This window comes from Ptychodera flava, chromosome 2 (genome assembly GCF_041260155.1).
Source record: "Ptychodera flava strain L36383 chromosome 2, AS_Pfla_20210202, whole genome shotgun sequence".
Lineage (NCBI taxonomy): Eukaryota > Metazoa > Hemichordata > Enteropneusta > Ptychoderidae > Ptychodera > Ptychodera flava.
This window is the reverse complement of record NC_091929.1, coordinates 47,110,775-47,127,296: the sequence shown is the minus strand read 5'-3', so window position 1 is coordinate 47,127,296 and position 16,522 is coordinate 47,110,775. Positions and strand designations below refer to the sequence as shown.

The 16,522-nt window shown below is 41.5% G+C and overlaps 2 protein-coding genes across 2 annotated transcripts; both read left to right on the top strand.

Annotated features, from left to right (window-relative positions):
- The first annotated feature begins 1,151 nt into the window (after positions 1–1,151).
- Positions 1,152–2,813, top strand: LOC139150596 (damage suppressor protein-like). Its single transcript, XM_070723035.1, has one exon. It carries the CDS (start codon positions 1,152–1,154, stop codon positions 2,811–2,813), a length of 1,662 nt encoding a protein of 553 aa, XP_070579136.1.
- A 284-nt stretch (positions 2,814–3,097) lies between these two features.
- Positions 3,098–4,142, top strand: LOC139150584 (neurofilament medium polypeptide-like). The gene is made up of 3 exons (XM_070723024.1): positions 3,098–3,565; positions 3,662–3,832; positions 3,924–4,142. The coding sequence occupies exons 1-3, from the start codon at positions 3,098–3,100 to the stop codon at positions 4,140–4,142; spliced, it is 858 nt and encodes a 285-aa protein (XP_070579125.1).
- Positions 4,143–16,522: the final 12,380 nt, after the last annotated feature.

Here is a 16,522-nt window from a genome sequence, read left to right as displayed (position 1 = left end):
AGATGTATTTCCATACTTACCTGTATACTTACTTGTACTTACCTAATAATCGAATAGTTACCAAAACCATTACTTCCATACATACCTATATATTTACCTGTACTTACCTATAAAAAAATCTTAGACTAATACTTACCGCTCGAACTAGAGAACCACTTGCGGTCCTCTATGTTACCTCTAAAGTAGCTCCTCTACGTTACCCATAGACTTACTATGTAAAATCTAGAGTCAAACATTGCACTGGCTTTGCCTCTACTGTCACTTTATTTTATTAGCTTTGACTTTGTCCCACCAATATGAGTAAGGCTTAATATTTTTCTTTGATAATATGGAAACCCTTTTTAAAATCGATCAATATTAAGAGTGTCAAATAATGTCTGAAAAGAAGCAAAATCCTTATACGCAAAGTCACTTATACCATGCTGACATTTCTTTGTTTGTACCACTGCTGACTAAACATCTTAACATTGATCGATTTAAAAAAACGCTTCCATATTATCAAAGAACAATAATATGAATTAATCATATTGATGGGACAAAGTCAAAGCTAATAAAATAAAGTGACGGTAGAGGCAAATTTACATTGTAAGTCTATGGGTAATGTAGAGGAACTATTTTTGAGGTAACATAGAGGACCGCAAGTGGTCCTCTATGTCCTCTAAGTAACCTCAAGTGGTCCTCTATGTTACCCATAGACTTACATTGACTGGTCCTCTAAGTAACCTCAAGTGGTCCTCTATGTTACTCATAGACTTACATTGACCGGTCCTCTAAGTTACCTCAAGTGGTAAAATAACGATATGCAAAAACGCCAAAAGCCATAGATATATTAATTCTAAGAGCAATTTTAAAGTTAGACTTTGCAAAAGATGTAAATTAATGTAGATTTATTACTGTGACCTGCAAAATATCGTACATCATATCGTATCGTATCAAAAAAGGCTCATACAGATGCAAATGAATCCTGGGTAAGAGAAGAAAGACAAAACTGTAGGAAGAGTTCTAATATCGCCTTTTATATATAGGCTCGTTTTCAAGCCGCCATCTTGCTAGCAAAATGGTGGTTGTACACCAAAATCTATGACAGTTTGCTTGAGAGTGTACTTTCTATTTCTGACATTAAAACTCTGCACTTTTTAGATACACTTCTAATGTCTTCCAGTGAAGAGAGCTGGCCCGACCTCTTTCAAACACAGGAAAGTGAGTCATTAAGTGGCAGCTACAATGATTCCATTGAAGATTCAGACTTCCTGCCTTCAGAGGTAGAGAGTTCGTCTGACTACTCCGACAGTGAGTGTGAGCCAGGATTCGGTTTCTTTTATAAAAAGGACAAAAATGTTGATATGGGTGAAAGTTCACCTTCATCTTCTCTGCCGAGTGCTGCCATTTCTAACGCCAGCAGCACTCTCGAGGGCAGAGACACAATCGGCACTCCATCGGGCAGTAACAGAAGGCATGAAAAGGGTGGTGACCTCTCACTAGGTGAGAGGTCAGAGCCAGGCCAATCAAAATCTTCCACCCTTTCTTGCTCTGGAGCCACTTCTGGCGGAAGTGCTCGAGAGGGAGTTGTAGCAAAGATACGTAAGAAGGCTAGCCTTCATCAAGCTCAGGGTGAAAGGTCACCTTCATCTCTTATGCAGAGTGCTGACATTTCTAATGCCGGCAGCACTCACGAGGGCAGAGACACAATCAGCACTCCATCGGGCAATAACAGAAGGCATGGAGAGGGTGCTGACCTCTCACTAGGTGAGAGGTCAGAGCCAGGCCAATCAAAATCTACCACCCTTTCTTGCTCTGGAGCCACTTCCAGCGGAAGTGCTCGAGAGGGAGTTGTAGCAAAGATACGTAAGAAGGCTAGCCTTCACCAAGCTCTGGGTGAAAGGTCACCTTCATCTCTTATGCAGAGTGCTGACATTTCAAACGCTGGTACCACTCTCGAGAGAAACGCTGGTACCAATCTCGAGAGCAGAGACACAATCGGAATTCCATCGGGCAGTAAAAGAAGGCATGGAAAGGGTGCTGACCTCTCACTAGGTGAGAGGTCAGAGCTAGGTCAATCAAAATCTATCGCCCTTTCTGGCTCTGGAGTCACTTCTAGTGGAAGCGCTCGAGAGGGAGTTGCAGCAAAGAAACCTAAGAAGGCTAGCCTTCACAAAGCTCTGGGTGAAAGGTCGCCAGCATCCTCTACATCAAGTGCTGGTAAGAGACAGAAAACGAAAGCAGCCACCAAGAGATTAAAGATGAATTGCCCTGAATGCAATTTTGAAATCTTTAACTTAAAACGCCATTATATTCAGTGGCATAACCTTTCAGAGAATCAAGCAAAATCAAAACTTAAGCAATACCATAAAAAGAAGATTGTTGCCCATAATAGGTCTCTTGACCTCGCCTCTCGTTCTGGCAGATTATACAAGGATTGTCCCATGGACTATTGCATGGCCAGAGTCAAGCGGCTGGACCACCATATGAAAGATGTCCACGGGCTTGATTCGTCAAGCCCAAGATACAGCTTGATTCTTAATAAAGCTCACCGCGAGGCCAGACGGCAGTCGAACCTCATTCGCCAGGCCAGAGAGAGAGATGAAAATTTAGAGATGGACAGGGAAGAGGAAGTGAGAGGCGAAGGAGAAAGAGAAAATAGAGAGAGACATCAGGAGCAGATTGACAGTGAAGAGGCGGTGAGAGGTGAAGGAGAGAGATTGAATAGAGTCAGACACCAGGAGGAGATCGACAGGGAAGAGGCGGGGAGAGGGGGAGGGAAAGAGGGGACAAAGAGAGACATCAGGAGGAGATTGACATTGAAGAGGCAGTGAGAGGCGGAGGAGAGAGAGAGAAACGAGAGAGACAAGAAGAAGAGAGAGATATTGAAGAGAAAGTCACTGCTGGAGTGATATATGAAGGAAATAGAGGGGTGACAGACAGAGTGGGGGGTTGTCAGCTGTCTTCCATAGATAAACAAAGGGTGACAAAGGGTGTGCGAGAATCAACTACCATAGCTACAGCAACAAGAGAATTGCGCACCGAACTCGTGGCAAAGAAGAAGCTGAAACAAACAAAAACAACAACAGCTACGGTCACTTCAGAGAAAGAGTTACCAATGGATTCGTTAAGCACGGTAGATAGTAGTATTATACCACCGAGTATAGTACATGAACGTAGCCCACATTTCGTTATCCGACCGTATGTCGACCCTAATGAGTCGGAAGAGGAGGAGGAAACAGAAATAGTAGCACAGAAGTTGAAAAGCCATGAAGACGATGAGTTGCAGGAAAAGACATTGATCGAGGAGCACGAAGAAGGCCGGGAAGATGGTGAGGAGCAGAAAAAGACATTGATAGAAGAGCAAGACGAAGGCCAGGAAGATGGTGAGGAGAAGGAGAAGACATTGATTGAAGAGCAAGAAGAAAGTCAGCAAGATGGCCAGGAGCAGGACAAGACATTGATGGAAGAAGGAGGCCAGGAAGTTGACGATACGCAGGAAATGACATCGATTGAACAGCAGGGAGAAAGCCAGGAAACTGACGAACAGCAGCCAAAGGACAGGGAGATGATCCAGGCAAGCCAGGTAAGTATATTATATATTGTGACATGTATTTCTTCCATAAAACACAGCTATTACAGTACCAGAAATATAACAACTTTGAATGATTTTATCACACAGGCCAAAAAACGTCGTCGGAGATATTTAACGGCCGAGGATGTCTTGATTCAGGATGTCTTCAACGATCCTGATGAAAAAGACGACGATCATGCGGAACAACCACAGATAGGAGATGCCTGGGAGCTGGAGCCGGAATTGTTTGGTGGCAGTCAGGCTAGTCAAGGAAGCCAGGTAAGTATATTTTTAGATTACAAACTATTTCTTCCATAAAATGCAACAATACCCGGAAAATAACATCATTTTCAATGTTTTGATCACACAGTCAAAAGCTCATCGTCGCAGAGCCTTTTCACTTGATCAAAGGCAGAAAATCGACGACGCCTTCAAGCAGGAAATCAGCACTGGAAAAATATTTGCCTCTGATGTGGACAGAAAACTAGAAGAAGACAAAAGTCTCGCTGAATACTTACAGGGATTCTCAAGGAAACAAATTGTTGACAGAATCCGAACAACAATAAAAAATATGAAGAAGAAGGAATAAGGAGATAATCGGAAAATTTTCATGTATTTAAGTAAAGTTTAGTCAAGTTTAGTGAAATTTAGTTCAGTTGAAAAAAAAGGGGTGCAGAATAAAGTTTGTGCTGCCCAATAGGTGTCCTTTTTAAACTACTAATTATTTAAACAGTTAGAGTTTCTAAAGGGCATCTGTTGACACATGCACAATAATCATCGAGAAAGGAAAAGATATAGTTAAGAAGGCTCAAGATTACGATCTGACGTGCATGTTTGCAAACATACAAATTCTTAAAGGTAAGTATTAGTCTAAGATTTTATAGGTAAGTACAGGTAAATATAAGTTAAGTATGAGTATTGGTTTTGGTAAGTATTCGATTATTAGGTGAGTAAAAGTACCATTTGAATAACATAGATTACCGTAAGTGGTCCTCTATGTTACAAACAAACTTACATTGACCGGTCCTCTAGGTTACCTCAACTGAATCTCTATGCCACCTATAAATTTACATTGACTGGTCCTCTAAGTAACCTCAAGTGGTCCTCTATGTTACCCATTGACTTACCTTGACTGGTCCTCTAAGTTACCTCAAGTGGTCCTCTATGTTACCCATAGACTTACATTGATCGGTCCTCAAATTTACCTTAAGTGGTAAGTATTAGTGTAAGATTGTTATAGGTAAGAATAGGTAAATATACAGATAAGTAAGGAACCAATGATTTTGGTAAGTATTCGATGATTAGGTTAGTACAAGTAAGTATACAGGTAAGTATGGAAGTAGATGTTTGATAATTAAGCTGAGAGATTAAAGTTATATGCAAATTAAGTGATTCTTTAGTTTTAATCCCTGATAACCTATGGAGCAAAAAAGTGTTTTAAAGCAAAGTTTGCGGTTAGGGACAACTTACATAGGGGTAACATAGAGCAAATACTTTGAACTTAACGTAGAGGACCAGTTTTTAACGTAGAGGACCGCTAATGGTCCCCTCTGTTACTCATAGACCTACATTGACCGGTCCTCTAAGTTACCTCAAATGGTCGTCTCTGTTACCCATAGACTTACTTTGATTTGGTCCTCTAAGTTTCCTTAAGTGGTCCTCTATGTTACCAACAGACTTACTTTGACTGGTCCTCTAAGTTACCTTGAGTGATCCTCTATGTTACTCATAGACTTACATTGACTGGTCCTCTAAGTTACCTCAAGTGGTAAGTATTAGTCTAAGATTACTATAGGTAAGTATAGGTAAATATACAGGTAAGTATTGAAGTAATTGTTTTGGTAAGTGTTCGATTATTAGGTTAGTACAAGTATTATACAGGTAAATATGGAAGTAGAGGTTTGAACATTAAGGTGACAGGTTAAGATTAATATGCAAATTAAGTGATTCTTTAGTTTTGATCCCCTGACAAACTATGGAGCAAAAAATTGATTTAAAGCAAAGTTTAGGGTTAGGGACGACTGACATAGGGGTAACATAGAGCACCTACTTTGGACTTAACGTAGAGGACCAGTTTTTAACGTAGAGGACCGCAAATGGTCCTCTCTGTTACTCATAGACTTACACTGACCGGTCCTCTAAGTTACCTCAAGGGGTCCTCTCTGTTACCCATAGACTTACTTTGACTGGTCCTCTAAGTTACCTTAAGTGATCCTCTATGTTACCCATAGATTTACATTGACTGGTCCTCTAATTTACATCATGTGGTCCTCTATGTTACCAACAGACTTACTTGACCGGTCCCCTAAGTTACCTCAAGTGGTCTTCTATGTTACCCACAGTCTTACATTGACCGGTCCTCTAAGTTACCTTAAGTGGTCCTCTATGTTACCCTTAGACTTACTTTGACCGGTCCTCTAATTTACCTCAAGTGGTAAGTATTAGTGTAAGATTATTATAGGTAAGAATAGGTAAATATACAAATAAGTAAGGAACCAATGGTTTTGGTAACTATTCCATTATTAGGAAAGTACAAGTAAGTATACAGGTAAGTATGGAAGTAGATGTTTGATAATTAAGGTGACAGGTTAAGGTTAATATGCAAATTAAGTGATTCTTTAGTTTTGATCCCCTGATAACCTATGGAGCAAAAAGTGGTTTAAAGCAAAGTTTAGGGTTAGGGACGACTTACATAGGGGTAATATTGAGCACCTACTTTGGAATTAACGTAGATTATTAGTTTTTAACGTAGAGGACCGAAAAGTGTCCTCTCTGTTACTCATAGACTTATATTGACCGGTCCTCTAAGTTACCTCAATTGGTCATCTCTGTTACATATAGACTTAATTTGATTGGTCCTCTTAGTTTCCTTAAGTGGTCCTATATGTTACCCATAGACTTACCTTGACTGGTCCTCTAAGTTACCTTAAGTGATCCTCTATGTTACCCATAGACTTACCTTGATTGGTCCTCTGAGTTACCTTAAGTGATCCTCTATGTTACCCATAGACTTACCTTGACTGGTCCTCTGAGTTACCTTAAGTGGTCCTCTATGTTACCCATAGACTTACCTTGACAGGTCCTCTGGGTTACCTTAAGTGGTCCTCTATGTTACCCATAGACTTACCTTGACTGGTCCTCTAAGTTACCTTAAGTGGTCCTCTATGTTACCCATAGACTTACCTTGACTGGTCCTTTGAGTTACCTTAAGTGGTCCTATATGTTACCCATAGACTTACATTGACTGGTCCTTTGAGTTACCTTAAGTGGTCCTATATGTTACCCATAGAATTACATTTACCGGTCCTCTAAGTTACCTTAAGTGGTCCTCTATGTTACCCATAGACTTACCTTGACTGGTCCTTTGAGTTACCTTAAGTGGTCCTATATGTTACCCATAGACTTACATTGACTGGTCCTTTGAGTTACCTTAAGTGGTCCTATATGTTACCCATAGAATTACATTTACCGGTCCTCTAAGTTACCTTAAGTGGTCCTCTATGTTACCCACAGACTTACATTGACCGTTAGTCTAATTTACCTGAAGTGGTCAGTATTAGTGTAAGATTACTATAGGTAAGTATAGGTAAATATACAGGTAAGTATTGAAGTAATGGTTTTGGTAAGTATTCGATTGTTAGGTAAGTACAAGTATTATACAGGTAAATATGGAAGTGCAGGTTTGAACATTAAGGTGACATGTTAAGGTTTATATACAAATTAAGTGAATCTTTTGTTTCAATCCCCTTAGAACCTATGGAGCCAAACGTGTGGTTTAAAGCAAAGTTAGGGGTTAGTGACGACAAAGTGCGAGGTACATATAGACTTAATTGATTGGTACTCTTAGTTTCCTTAAGTGGTCCTATATGTTACCCATAGACTTACCTTGACTGGTCCTCTAAGTTACCTTAAGTGATCCTCTATGTTACCCATAGACTTACCTTGATTGGTCCTCTGAGTTACCTTAAGTGATCCTCTATGTTACCCATAGACTTACCTTGACAGGTCCTCTGGGTTACCTTAAGTGGTCCTCTATGTTACCCATAGACTTACCTTGACTGGTCCTCTAAGTTACCTTAAGTGGTCCTCTATGTTACCCATAGACTTACATTGACTGGTCCTTTGAGTTACCTTAAGTGGTCCTCTATGTTACTCATAGACTTACATTGACCGGTCCTCTAAGTTACCTCAAGTGGTAAAATAACGATATGCAAAAACGCCAAAAGCCATAGATATATTAATTCTAAGAGCAATTTTAAAGTTAGACTTTGCAAAAGATGTAAATTAATGTAGATTTATTACTGTGACCTGCAAAATATCGTACATCATATCGTATCGTATCAAAAAAGGCTCATACAGATGCAAATGAATCCTGGGTAAGAGAAGAAAGACAAAACTGTAGGAAGAGTTCTAATATCGCCTTTTATATATAGGCTCGTTTTCAAGCCGCCATCTTGCTAGCAAAATGGTGGTTGTACACCAAAACCTATGACAGTTTGCTTGAGAGTGTACTTTCTATTTTCTGACATTAAAACTCTGCACTTCTAGATACACTTCTAATGTCTTCCAGTGAAGAGAGCTGGCCCGACCTCTTTCAAACACAGGAAAGTGAGTCATTAAGTGGCAGCTACAATGATTCCATTGAAGATTCAGACTTCCTGCCTTCAGAGGTAGAGAGTTCGTCTGACTACTCCGACAGTGAGTGTGAGCCAGGATTCGGTTTCTTTTATAAAAAGGACAAAAATGTTGATATGGGTGAAAGTTCACCTTCATCTTCTCTGCCGAGTGCTGCCATTTCTAACGCCAGCAGCACTCTCGAGGGCAGAGACACAATCGGCACTCCATCGGGCAGTAACAGAAGGCATGAAAAGGGTGGTGACCTCTCACTAGGTGAGAGGTCAGAGCCAGGCCAATCAAAATCTTCCACCCTTTCTTGCTCTGGAGCCACTTCCAGTGGAAGTGCTCGAGAGGGAGTTGTAGCAAAGATACGTAAGAAGGCTAGCCTTCATCAAGCTCAGGGTGAAAGTCACCTTCATCTTCTATGCAGAGTGCTGCCATTTCTAACGCCGGCAGCACTCACGAGGGCAGAGACACAATCGGCACTCCATCGGGCAGTAACAGAAGGCATGGAGAGGGTGCTGACCTCTCACTAGGTGAGAGGTCAGAGCCAGGCCAATCAAAATCTACCACCCTTTCTTGCTCTGGAGCCACTTCCAGTGGAAGTGCTCGAGAGGGAGTTGTAGCAAAGATACATAAGAAGCCTAGCCTTCACCAAGCTCCGGGTGAAAGGTCACCTTCATCTCTTATGCAGAGTTCTGACATTTCTAACACTGGCACCACTCTCGAGAGCAGAGACACAATCGGCACTACATCGGGCAATAACAGAAGGCATGGAGAGGGTGCTGACCTCTCACTAGGTGAGAGGTCAGAGCCAGGCCAATCAAAATCTACCACCCTTTCTTGCTCTGGAGCCACTTCCAGTGGAAGTGCTCGAGAGGGAGTTGTAGCAAAGATACGTAAGAAGGCTAGCCTTCACCAAGCTCCGGGTGAAAGGTCACCTTCATCTTTTAAGCAGAGTGCTGACATTTCTAATGCCGGCAGCACTCACGAGGGCAGAGACACAATCAGCACTCCATCGGGTAATAACAGAAGGCATGGAGAGGGTGCTGACCTCTCACTAGGTGAGAGGTCAGAGCCAGGCCAATCAAAATCTACCACCCTTTCTTGCTCTGGAGCCACTTCCAGTGGAAGTGCTCGAGAGGGAGTTGTAGCAAAGATACAAAAGAAGCCTAGCCTTCACCAAGCTCCGGGTGAAAGGTCACCTTCATCTCTTATGCAGAGTTCTGACATTTCTAACGCTGGCACCACTCTCGAGAGCAGAGACACAATCGGCACTCCATCGGGCATTAAAAGAAGGCATGGAAAGGGTGCTGACCTCTCACTAGGTGAGAGGTCAGAGCTAGGTCAATCAAAATCTACCGCCCTTTCTGGCTCTGGAGTCACTTCTAGTGGAAGTGCTCGAGAGGTAGTTGCAGCAAAGAAACCTAAGAAGGCTAGCCTTCACAAAGCTCTGGGTGAAAGGTCGCCAGCATCCTCTACATCAAGTGCTGGTAAGAGACAGAAAACGAAAGCAGCCACCAAGAGAATAAAGATGACCTGCCCTGAATGCAATTTTGAAATCTTTAACTTAAAACGCCATTATATTCAGTGGCATAACCTTTCAGAGAATCAAGCAAAATCAAAACTTAAGCAATACCATAAAAAGAAGATTGTTGCCCATAATAGGTCTCTTGATCTTGCCTCTCGCTCTGGCCGATTATACAAGGATTGTCCCATGGACTATTGCATGGCCAGAGTCAAGCGGCTGGACCACCATATGAAAGATGTCCACGGGCTTGATTCGTCAAGCCCAAGATACAGCTTGATTCTTAATAAAGCTCACCGCGAGGCCAGACGGCAGTCGATCCTCATTCGCCAGGCCAGAGAGAGAGATGAAAATTTAGAGATGGACAGGGGAGAGGAAGTGAGAGGCGAAGGAGAAAGAGAAAATAGAGAGAGACATCAGGAGCAGATTGACAGTGAAGAGGCGGTGAGAGGTGAAGGAGAGAGGGGGAATAGAGAGAGACACCAGGAGGAGATTGACAGGGAAGAGGCGGTGAGAGGTGGAGAAGAAAGAGGGGACAGAGAGAGACACCAGGAGGAGATTGACAGGGAAGAGGCAGTGAGAGGTGGAGGAGAGAGAGAAAATCGAGAGAGACAAGAAGAACAGAGGGATGGGGAAGAGGACGTCACTGCTGGAGTGATAGATGAAAGAAATGGAGGGGTGACAGACAGAGTTGGGGGTAGTCAGCTGTCTTCCATAGATAAAAAAATAAAAGGCTCCTTTCTGAAGTGGCTGATGGGCATGGACGGGGGCAGAAAGTCTGAAAAGAATGCCCGTCAACACATGCAACAAGCTACTGCTATTGTGAAGCATGTTGGAGGGATTAAGAATTTAGATAACAGGGCCAAAATAAGGCAGTATTTTGAAGATGGAGCGAAAGAGCTCGAGGCATCGACCCTACGGTCGTATCTATACTCGCTAAAAATGTTTTATCAGTTTCTAGAAACCGAACATATGAACATTCTGAAAAACTGCTCCTCCATGAAGGACCAATGCAAAACATGGGCCCAAAGCTTGAAAAAGGCTGTAGGGCAAAGGATTGCTGTATTTCAGGAGCAGCAGCAAGACATGTTGCTGACTCCTGAGGAGTTCTTAAAATACGAAACTTGCAGCATGGCAACTCATGCCAACAAGCTATTGTTACAATACAGTACCGAAGTAACCACTGCAGCCATACCAAGAGCACAATTTGGCATTATATCTGGCCATCTAATGGTTCAACTGGTGCTGGACAATGCTCAGAGGTCCGGAGTGTATGTCAACATGCGAGTGCAAGACTTTCTAAGGGCATACAGAATGGAAGACAATTTTGTCATAACAATATCAAAACATAAGACTGCAGGTACATCTGGCCCTGCCAGAATCGTATTTACCATGACACTTCATAAACAGATGAAGATTTTTGTGGAGAAGGTGCTGTCCCGAACACCAGGGGGTAATAATCCAAACAGCCCCCTCTTTCGCTTCTATGATGGTACGAGTCACAACTCAAGCACCTTTGCAAAAGTGTTGGCGGCTGCCTGGCACTGTGCTGGTGTGAGTGACAAGAACTTGACAACAACTATAGTGCGCAAGTCTACAGTTACTGACGTGCTGACCAACAGGCCTGATTTAGCCAGGTCTCTCGCCTCGCACATGTCCCACAGTAGCAGAACCCAGGAGGCATTTTATGCCTTGACAAAGGGTGTGCGAGAATCAACCACCATAGCTACAGCAACAAAACAATTACGCACCGAACTCGTGGCAAAGAAGAAGCTGAAACAAACAAAAACAACAACAGCTACAGTCACTTCAGAAAAAGAGGTAGCAATGGATTCGTTAAGCACGGTAGATAGTAGTATTATACCACCGAGTATAGTACATGAACGTAGCCCACATTTCGTTATCCGACCGTATGTCGACCCTAATGAGTCGGAAGAGGAGGAGGAAACAGAAATAGTAGCACAGAAGTCGAAAAGCCATGAAGACGATGAGTTGCAGGAAAAGATATTGATCGAGGAGCAAGAAAAAGGCCCAGAAGATGGTGAGGAGCAGAAAGAGACATTGATAGAAGAGCAAGACGAAGACCAGGAAGATGGTGAGGAGAAGGAGAAGACATTGATTGAAGAGCAAGAAGAAAGTCAGCAAGATGGCCAGGAGCAGGACAAGACATTGATGGAAGAAGGAGGCCAGGAAGTTGACGATACACAGGAAATGACATCGATTGAACAGCAGGGAGAAAGCCAGGAAACTGACGAACAGCAGTCAAAGGACAGGGAGATAATCCAGGCAAGCCAGGTAAGTTTATTATATATTGTGACATGTATTTTTTCCATAAAACACAGCTATTACAGTACCAGAAATATAACAATTTTGAATGATTTTATCACACAGGCCAAAAAACGTCGTCGGAGATATTAACGGCCGAGGAAGAAAAGATGATTCAGGATGTCTTCAACGATCCTGATGAAAAAGCGACGATCATGCGGAACAACCACAGATAGGAGATGCCCGGGAGCTGGAGCCGGAATTGTTTAGTGGCAGTCAGGCTAGTCAAGGAAGTCAGGTAAGTATAGTTTTTAGATTACAAACTATTTCTTCCAGAAAATGCAACAATACCGGAAAATAACATCATTTTCAATGTTTTGATCACACAGTCAAAAACTCATCGTCGCAGAACCTTTTCACTTGATCAAAGGCAGAAAATCGACGACGCCTTCAAGGAGGAAATCAGCACCGGAAAAATATTTGCCTCCGATGTGGACAGGAAACTAGAAGAGAACAAAAGTCTCGCTGAATACTTAAAGGGATTCTCAAGGAAACAGATTGTTGACAGAATCCGAACAACAATAAAAAATATGCAGAAGAAGGAATAAGGAGAGAATTGGAAACTTTTCTTGTACTTTAGTTAAGTTTAGTCAAGTTTAGTGAAATTTAGTTCAGTTGAAAAAAAGGGGCGCAGAATAAAGTTTGTGCTGCCCAATAGGTGTCCTTTTTAAGCTACTAATCAATTAAACAGTTAGAGCTTCTAAAGGGCATCTGTTGACACATGCACAATGATCACCGAGAAAGGAAAAGATTACAACTATAAATAGTAAGAAGGCTCAAGATTATGATGTGACGTGCATGTTTGCAAACATACAAATTCTTTACGGTAAGTATAAGTCTAAGTTTATTATAGGTAAGTACAGGTAAATATACAGGTAAGGATGGAAGCATTGGTTTTGGTAAGTATTCGATTATAAGGTGAGTACAAGTACCAATTGAGTAACATAGAGGACCACACGTGGTCCTCTATGTTACCCACAGACTTACATTGACCGGTCCTCTAAGTTTCCTCAAGTGGTCCTCTATGTTACTCATAGACTTACTTTGACTGGTCCTCTAAGTTACCTTCTTTGGTCCTCTACGTTACCACAAGTGGTCCTCAATGTTACTCATAGACTTACATTGACCGGTCCTCTAAGTTACCTCAAGTGGTCCTCTATGTTACCAATAGACTTACATTGACAGGTCCTCTAAGTTACCACAAGTGGTCCTCAATGTTACTCATAGACTTACTTTGACCGGTCCTCTAATTTACCTCAAGTGGTAAGTATTAGTCTAAGATTATTATAGGTAAGTATAGGTAAATTAACAGGTAAGTATTGAAGTAATGGTTTTGGTAAATATTCGATTATTAGGTAAGTACAAATGAGTACACAGGTAAGTATTTAAGAAAGAGATCGGTGGTCATCCTCCGGCATATAATTTTCCTTAAAAACAGACTTTTCACCACATAGTTTAATATAGCATAAACAAGAATGAATCTCAAGCGGGATGTCATTGCATTTGTCGAAAGTAGATTTTTTACCCTTCCCCTAACACCAGGACAGCCAAACTTTTATAACGTATTCATAGAAAAATAATCATGAAAATTAATAAACGTCCAATGCAAAAAAGTCAAAGGTCAAGGTCGTACTTGGCTGACCCGATATCAATATATAATAATGTGGGACCTATACACATTCTTCGAATTTCTAGTCTTTTGTACCTGTATGCTTTTCAATACATATAGATGAGCAAATCCTGTCATTTACATTATTCTCCAATCCTTTGAAGGGTACTTGTACTTACCTATTAATCGGATACTTACCAAAACCATTACTTCCATACTTACCTGTATATTTACCTGTACTTACCTATAATAATCTTAGACTAATACTTACCACTTGTTGTAACTTAGAGGACAGGTCAATGTTAGTCTATGGGTAACATAGAGGACCACTTTAGGTAACTTAGAGGACCAGTCAATGTAAGTCTAGGGGTAACATAGAGAACCACTTGAGGTAACTTAGAGGCCCGGTCAATGTAAGTCCATGAGTAACATTGAGGACCACTTGTGGTAAGTTAGAGAACCAGTCAATATAGGTCAATGGATAACAGGGAGGACCTATTGCGGTCCTCTACGTTACTTAATTGGTCCTCTACGTTTACTCAAAAATAAGTCCTCTAAGTTAACCATAGGTAGTTGTCCCTCACCCTAACATTTGCTTAAAACCACAATTTTCCTCCACAGGTTAGAATGGGATAAAAACGAAAGAATCACTTGATTTGCATAATAACCCGAACCCGTCACCTTAATAATCAAAGATGTATTTCCATACTTACCTGTATACTTACTTGTACTTACCTAATAATCGAATAGTTACCAAAACCATTACTTCCATACATACCTATATATTTACCTGTACTTACCTATAAAAAAATCTTAGACTAATACTTACCGCTCGAATTAAATTAGAGGACCGGTCAATATAAGTCTATAGGTAACATAGAGAACCACTTGCGGTCCTCTATGTTACCTCTAAAGTAGCTCCTCTACGTTACCCATAGACTTACTATGTAAAATCTAGAGTCAAACATTGCACTGGCTTTGCCTCTACTGTCACTTTATTTTATTAGCTTTGACTTTGTCCCACCAATATGAGTAAGGCTTAATATTTTTCTTTGATAATATGGAAACCCTTTTTAAAATCGATCAATATTAAGAGTGTCAAATAATGTCTGAAAAGAAGCAAAATCCTTATACGCAAAGTCACTTATACCATGCTGACATTTCTTTGTTTGTACCACTGCTGACTAAACATCTTAACATTGATCGATTTAAAAAAACGCTTCCATATTATCAAAGAACAATAATATGAATTAATCATATTGATGGGACAAAGTCAAAGCTAATAAAATAAAGTGACGGTAGAGGCAAATTTACATTGTAAGTCTATGGGTAATGTAGAGGAACTATTTTTGAGGTAACATAGAGGACCGCAAGTGGTCCTCTATGTTACCCATAGACTTACATTGACTGGTCCTCTAAGTAACCTCAAGTGGTCCTCTATGTTACCCATAGACTTACATTGACTGGTCCTCTAAGTAACCTCAAGTGGTCCTCTATGTTACTCATAGACTTACATTGACCGGTCCTCTAAGTTACCTCAAGTGGTAAAATAACGATATGCAAAAACGCCAAAAGCCATAGATATATTAATTCTAAGAGCAATTTTAGAGTTAGACTTTGCAAAAGATGTAAATTAATGTAGATTATTACTGTGACCTGCAAAATATCGACATCATATCGTATCGTATCAAAAAAGGCTCATACAGATGCAAATGAATCCTGGGTAAGAGAAGAAAGACAAAACTGTAGGAAGAGTTCTAATATCGCCTTTTATATATAGGCTCGTTTTCAAGCCGCCATCTTGCTAGCAAAATGGTAGTTGTACACCAAAATCTATGACAGTTTGCTTGAGAGTGAGAGGGAGTTGTAGCAAAGATACGTAAGAAGGCTAGCCTTCATCAAGCTCAGGGTGAAAGGTCACCTTCATCTCTTATGCAGAGTGCTGACATTTCTAATGCCGGCAGCACTCACGAGGGCAGAGACAGAATCAGCACTCCATCGGGCAATAACAGAAGGCATGGAGAGGGTGCTGACCTCTCACTAGGTGAGAGGTCAGAGCCAGGCCAATCAAAATCTACCACCCTTTCTTGCTCTGGAGCCACTTCTGGCGGAAGTGCTCGAGAGGGAGTTGTAGCAAAGATACGTAAGAAGGCTAGCCTTCACCAAGCTCTGGGTGAAAGGTCACCTTCATCTCTTATGCAGAGTGCTGACATTTCAAACGCTGGTACCACTCTCGAGAGAAACGCTGGTACCAATCTCGAGAGCAGAGACACAATCGGAATTCCATCGGGCAGTAAAAGAAGGCATGGAAAGGGTGCTGACCTCTCACTAGGTGAGAGGTCAGAGCTAGGTCAATCAAAATCTATCGCCCTTTCTGGCTCTGGAGTCACTTCTAGTGGAAGCGCTCGAGAGGGAGTTGCAGCAAAGAAACCTAAGAAGGCTAGCCTTCACAAAGCTCTGGGTGAAAGGTCGCCAGCATCCTCTACATCAAGTGCTGGTAAGAGACAGAAAACGAAAGCAGCCACCAAGAGAATAAAGATGAATTGCCCTGAATGCAATTTTGAAATCTTTAACTTAAAACGCCATTATATTCAGTGGCATAACCTTTCAGAGAATCAAGCAAAATCAAAACTTAAGCAATACCATAAAAAGAAGATTGTTGCCCATAATAGGTCTCTTGACCTCGCCTCTCGTTCTGGCAGATTATACAAGGATTGTCCCATGGACTATTGCATGGCCAGAGTCAAGCGGCTGGACCACCATATGAAAGATGTCACGGGCTTGATTCGTCAAGCCCAAGATACAGCTTGATTCTTAATAAAGCTCACCGCGAGGCCAGACGGCAGTCGAACCTCATTCGCCAGGCTAGAGAGAGAGATGAAATTTAGAG

Coding starts and splice junctions, on each gene's coding strand:
- LOC139150584 (XM_070723024.1), top strand. CDS start 3,098: ATGGATTCGTTAAGCACGGTAGATAGTAGTATTATACCACCGAGTATA. Junction 3,566..3,661: donor AGATGATCCAGGCAAGCCAG/GTAAGTATATTA, acceptor TTTATCACACAG/GCCAAAAAACGTCGTCGGAG. Junction 3,833..3,923: donor AGGCTAGTCAAGGAAGCCAG/GTAAGTATATTT, acceptor TTGATCACACAG/TCAAAAGCTCATCGTCGCAG.
- LOC139150596 (XM_070723035.1), top strand. CDS start 1,152: ATGTCTTCCAGTGAAGAGAGCTGGCCCGACCTCTTTCAAACACAGGAA.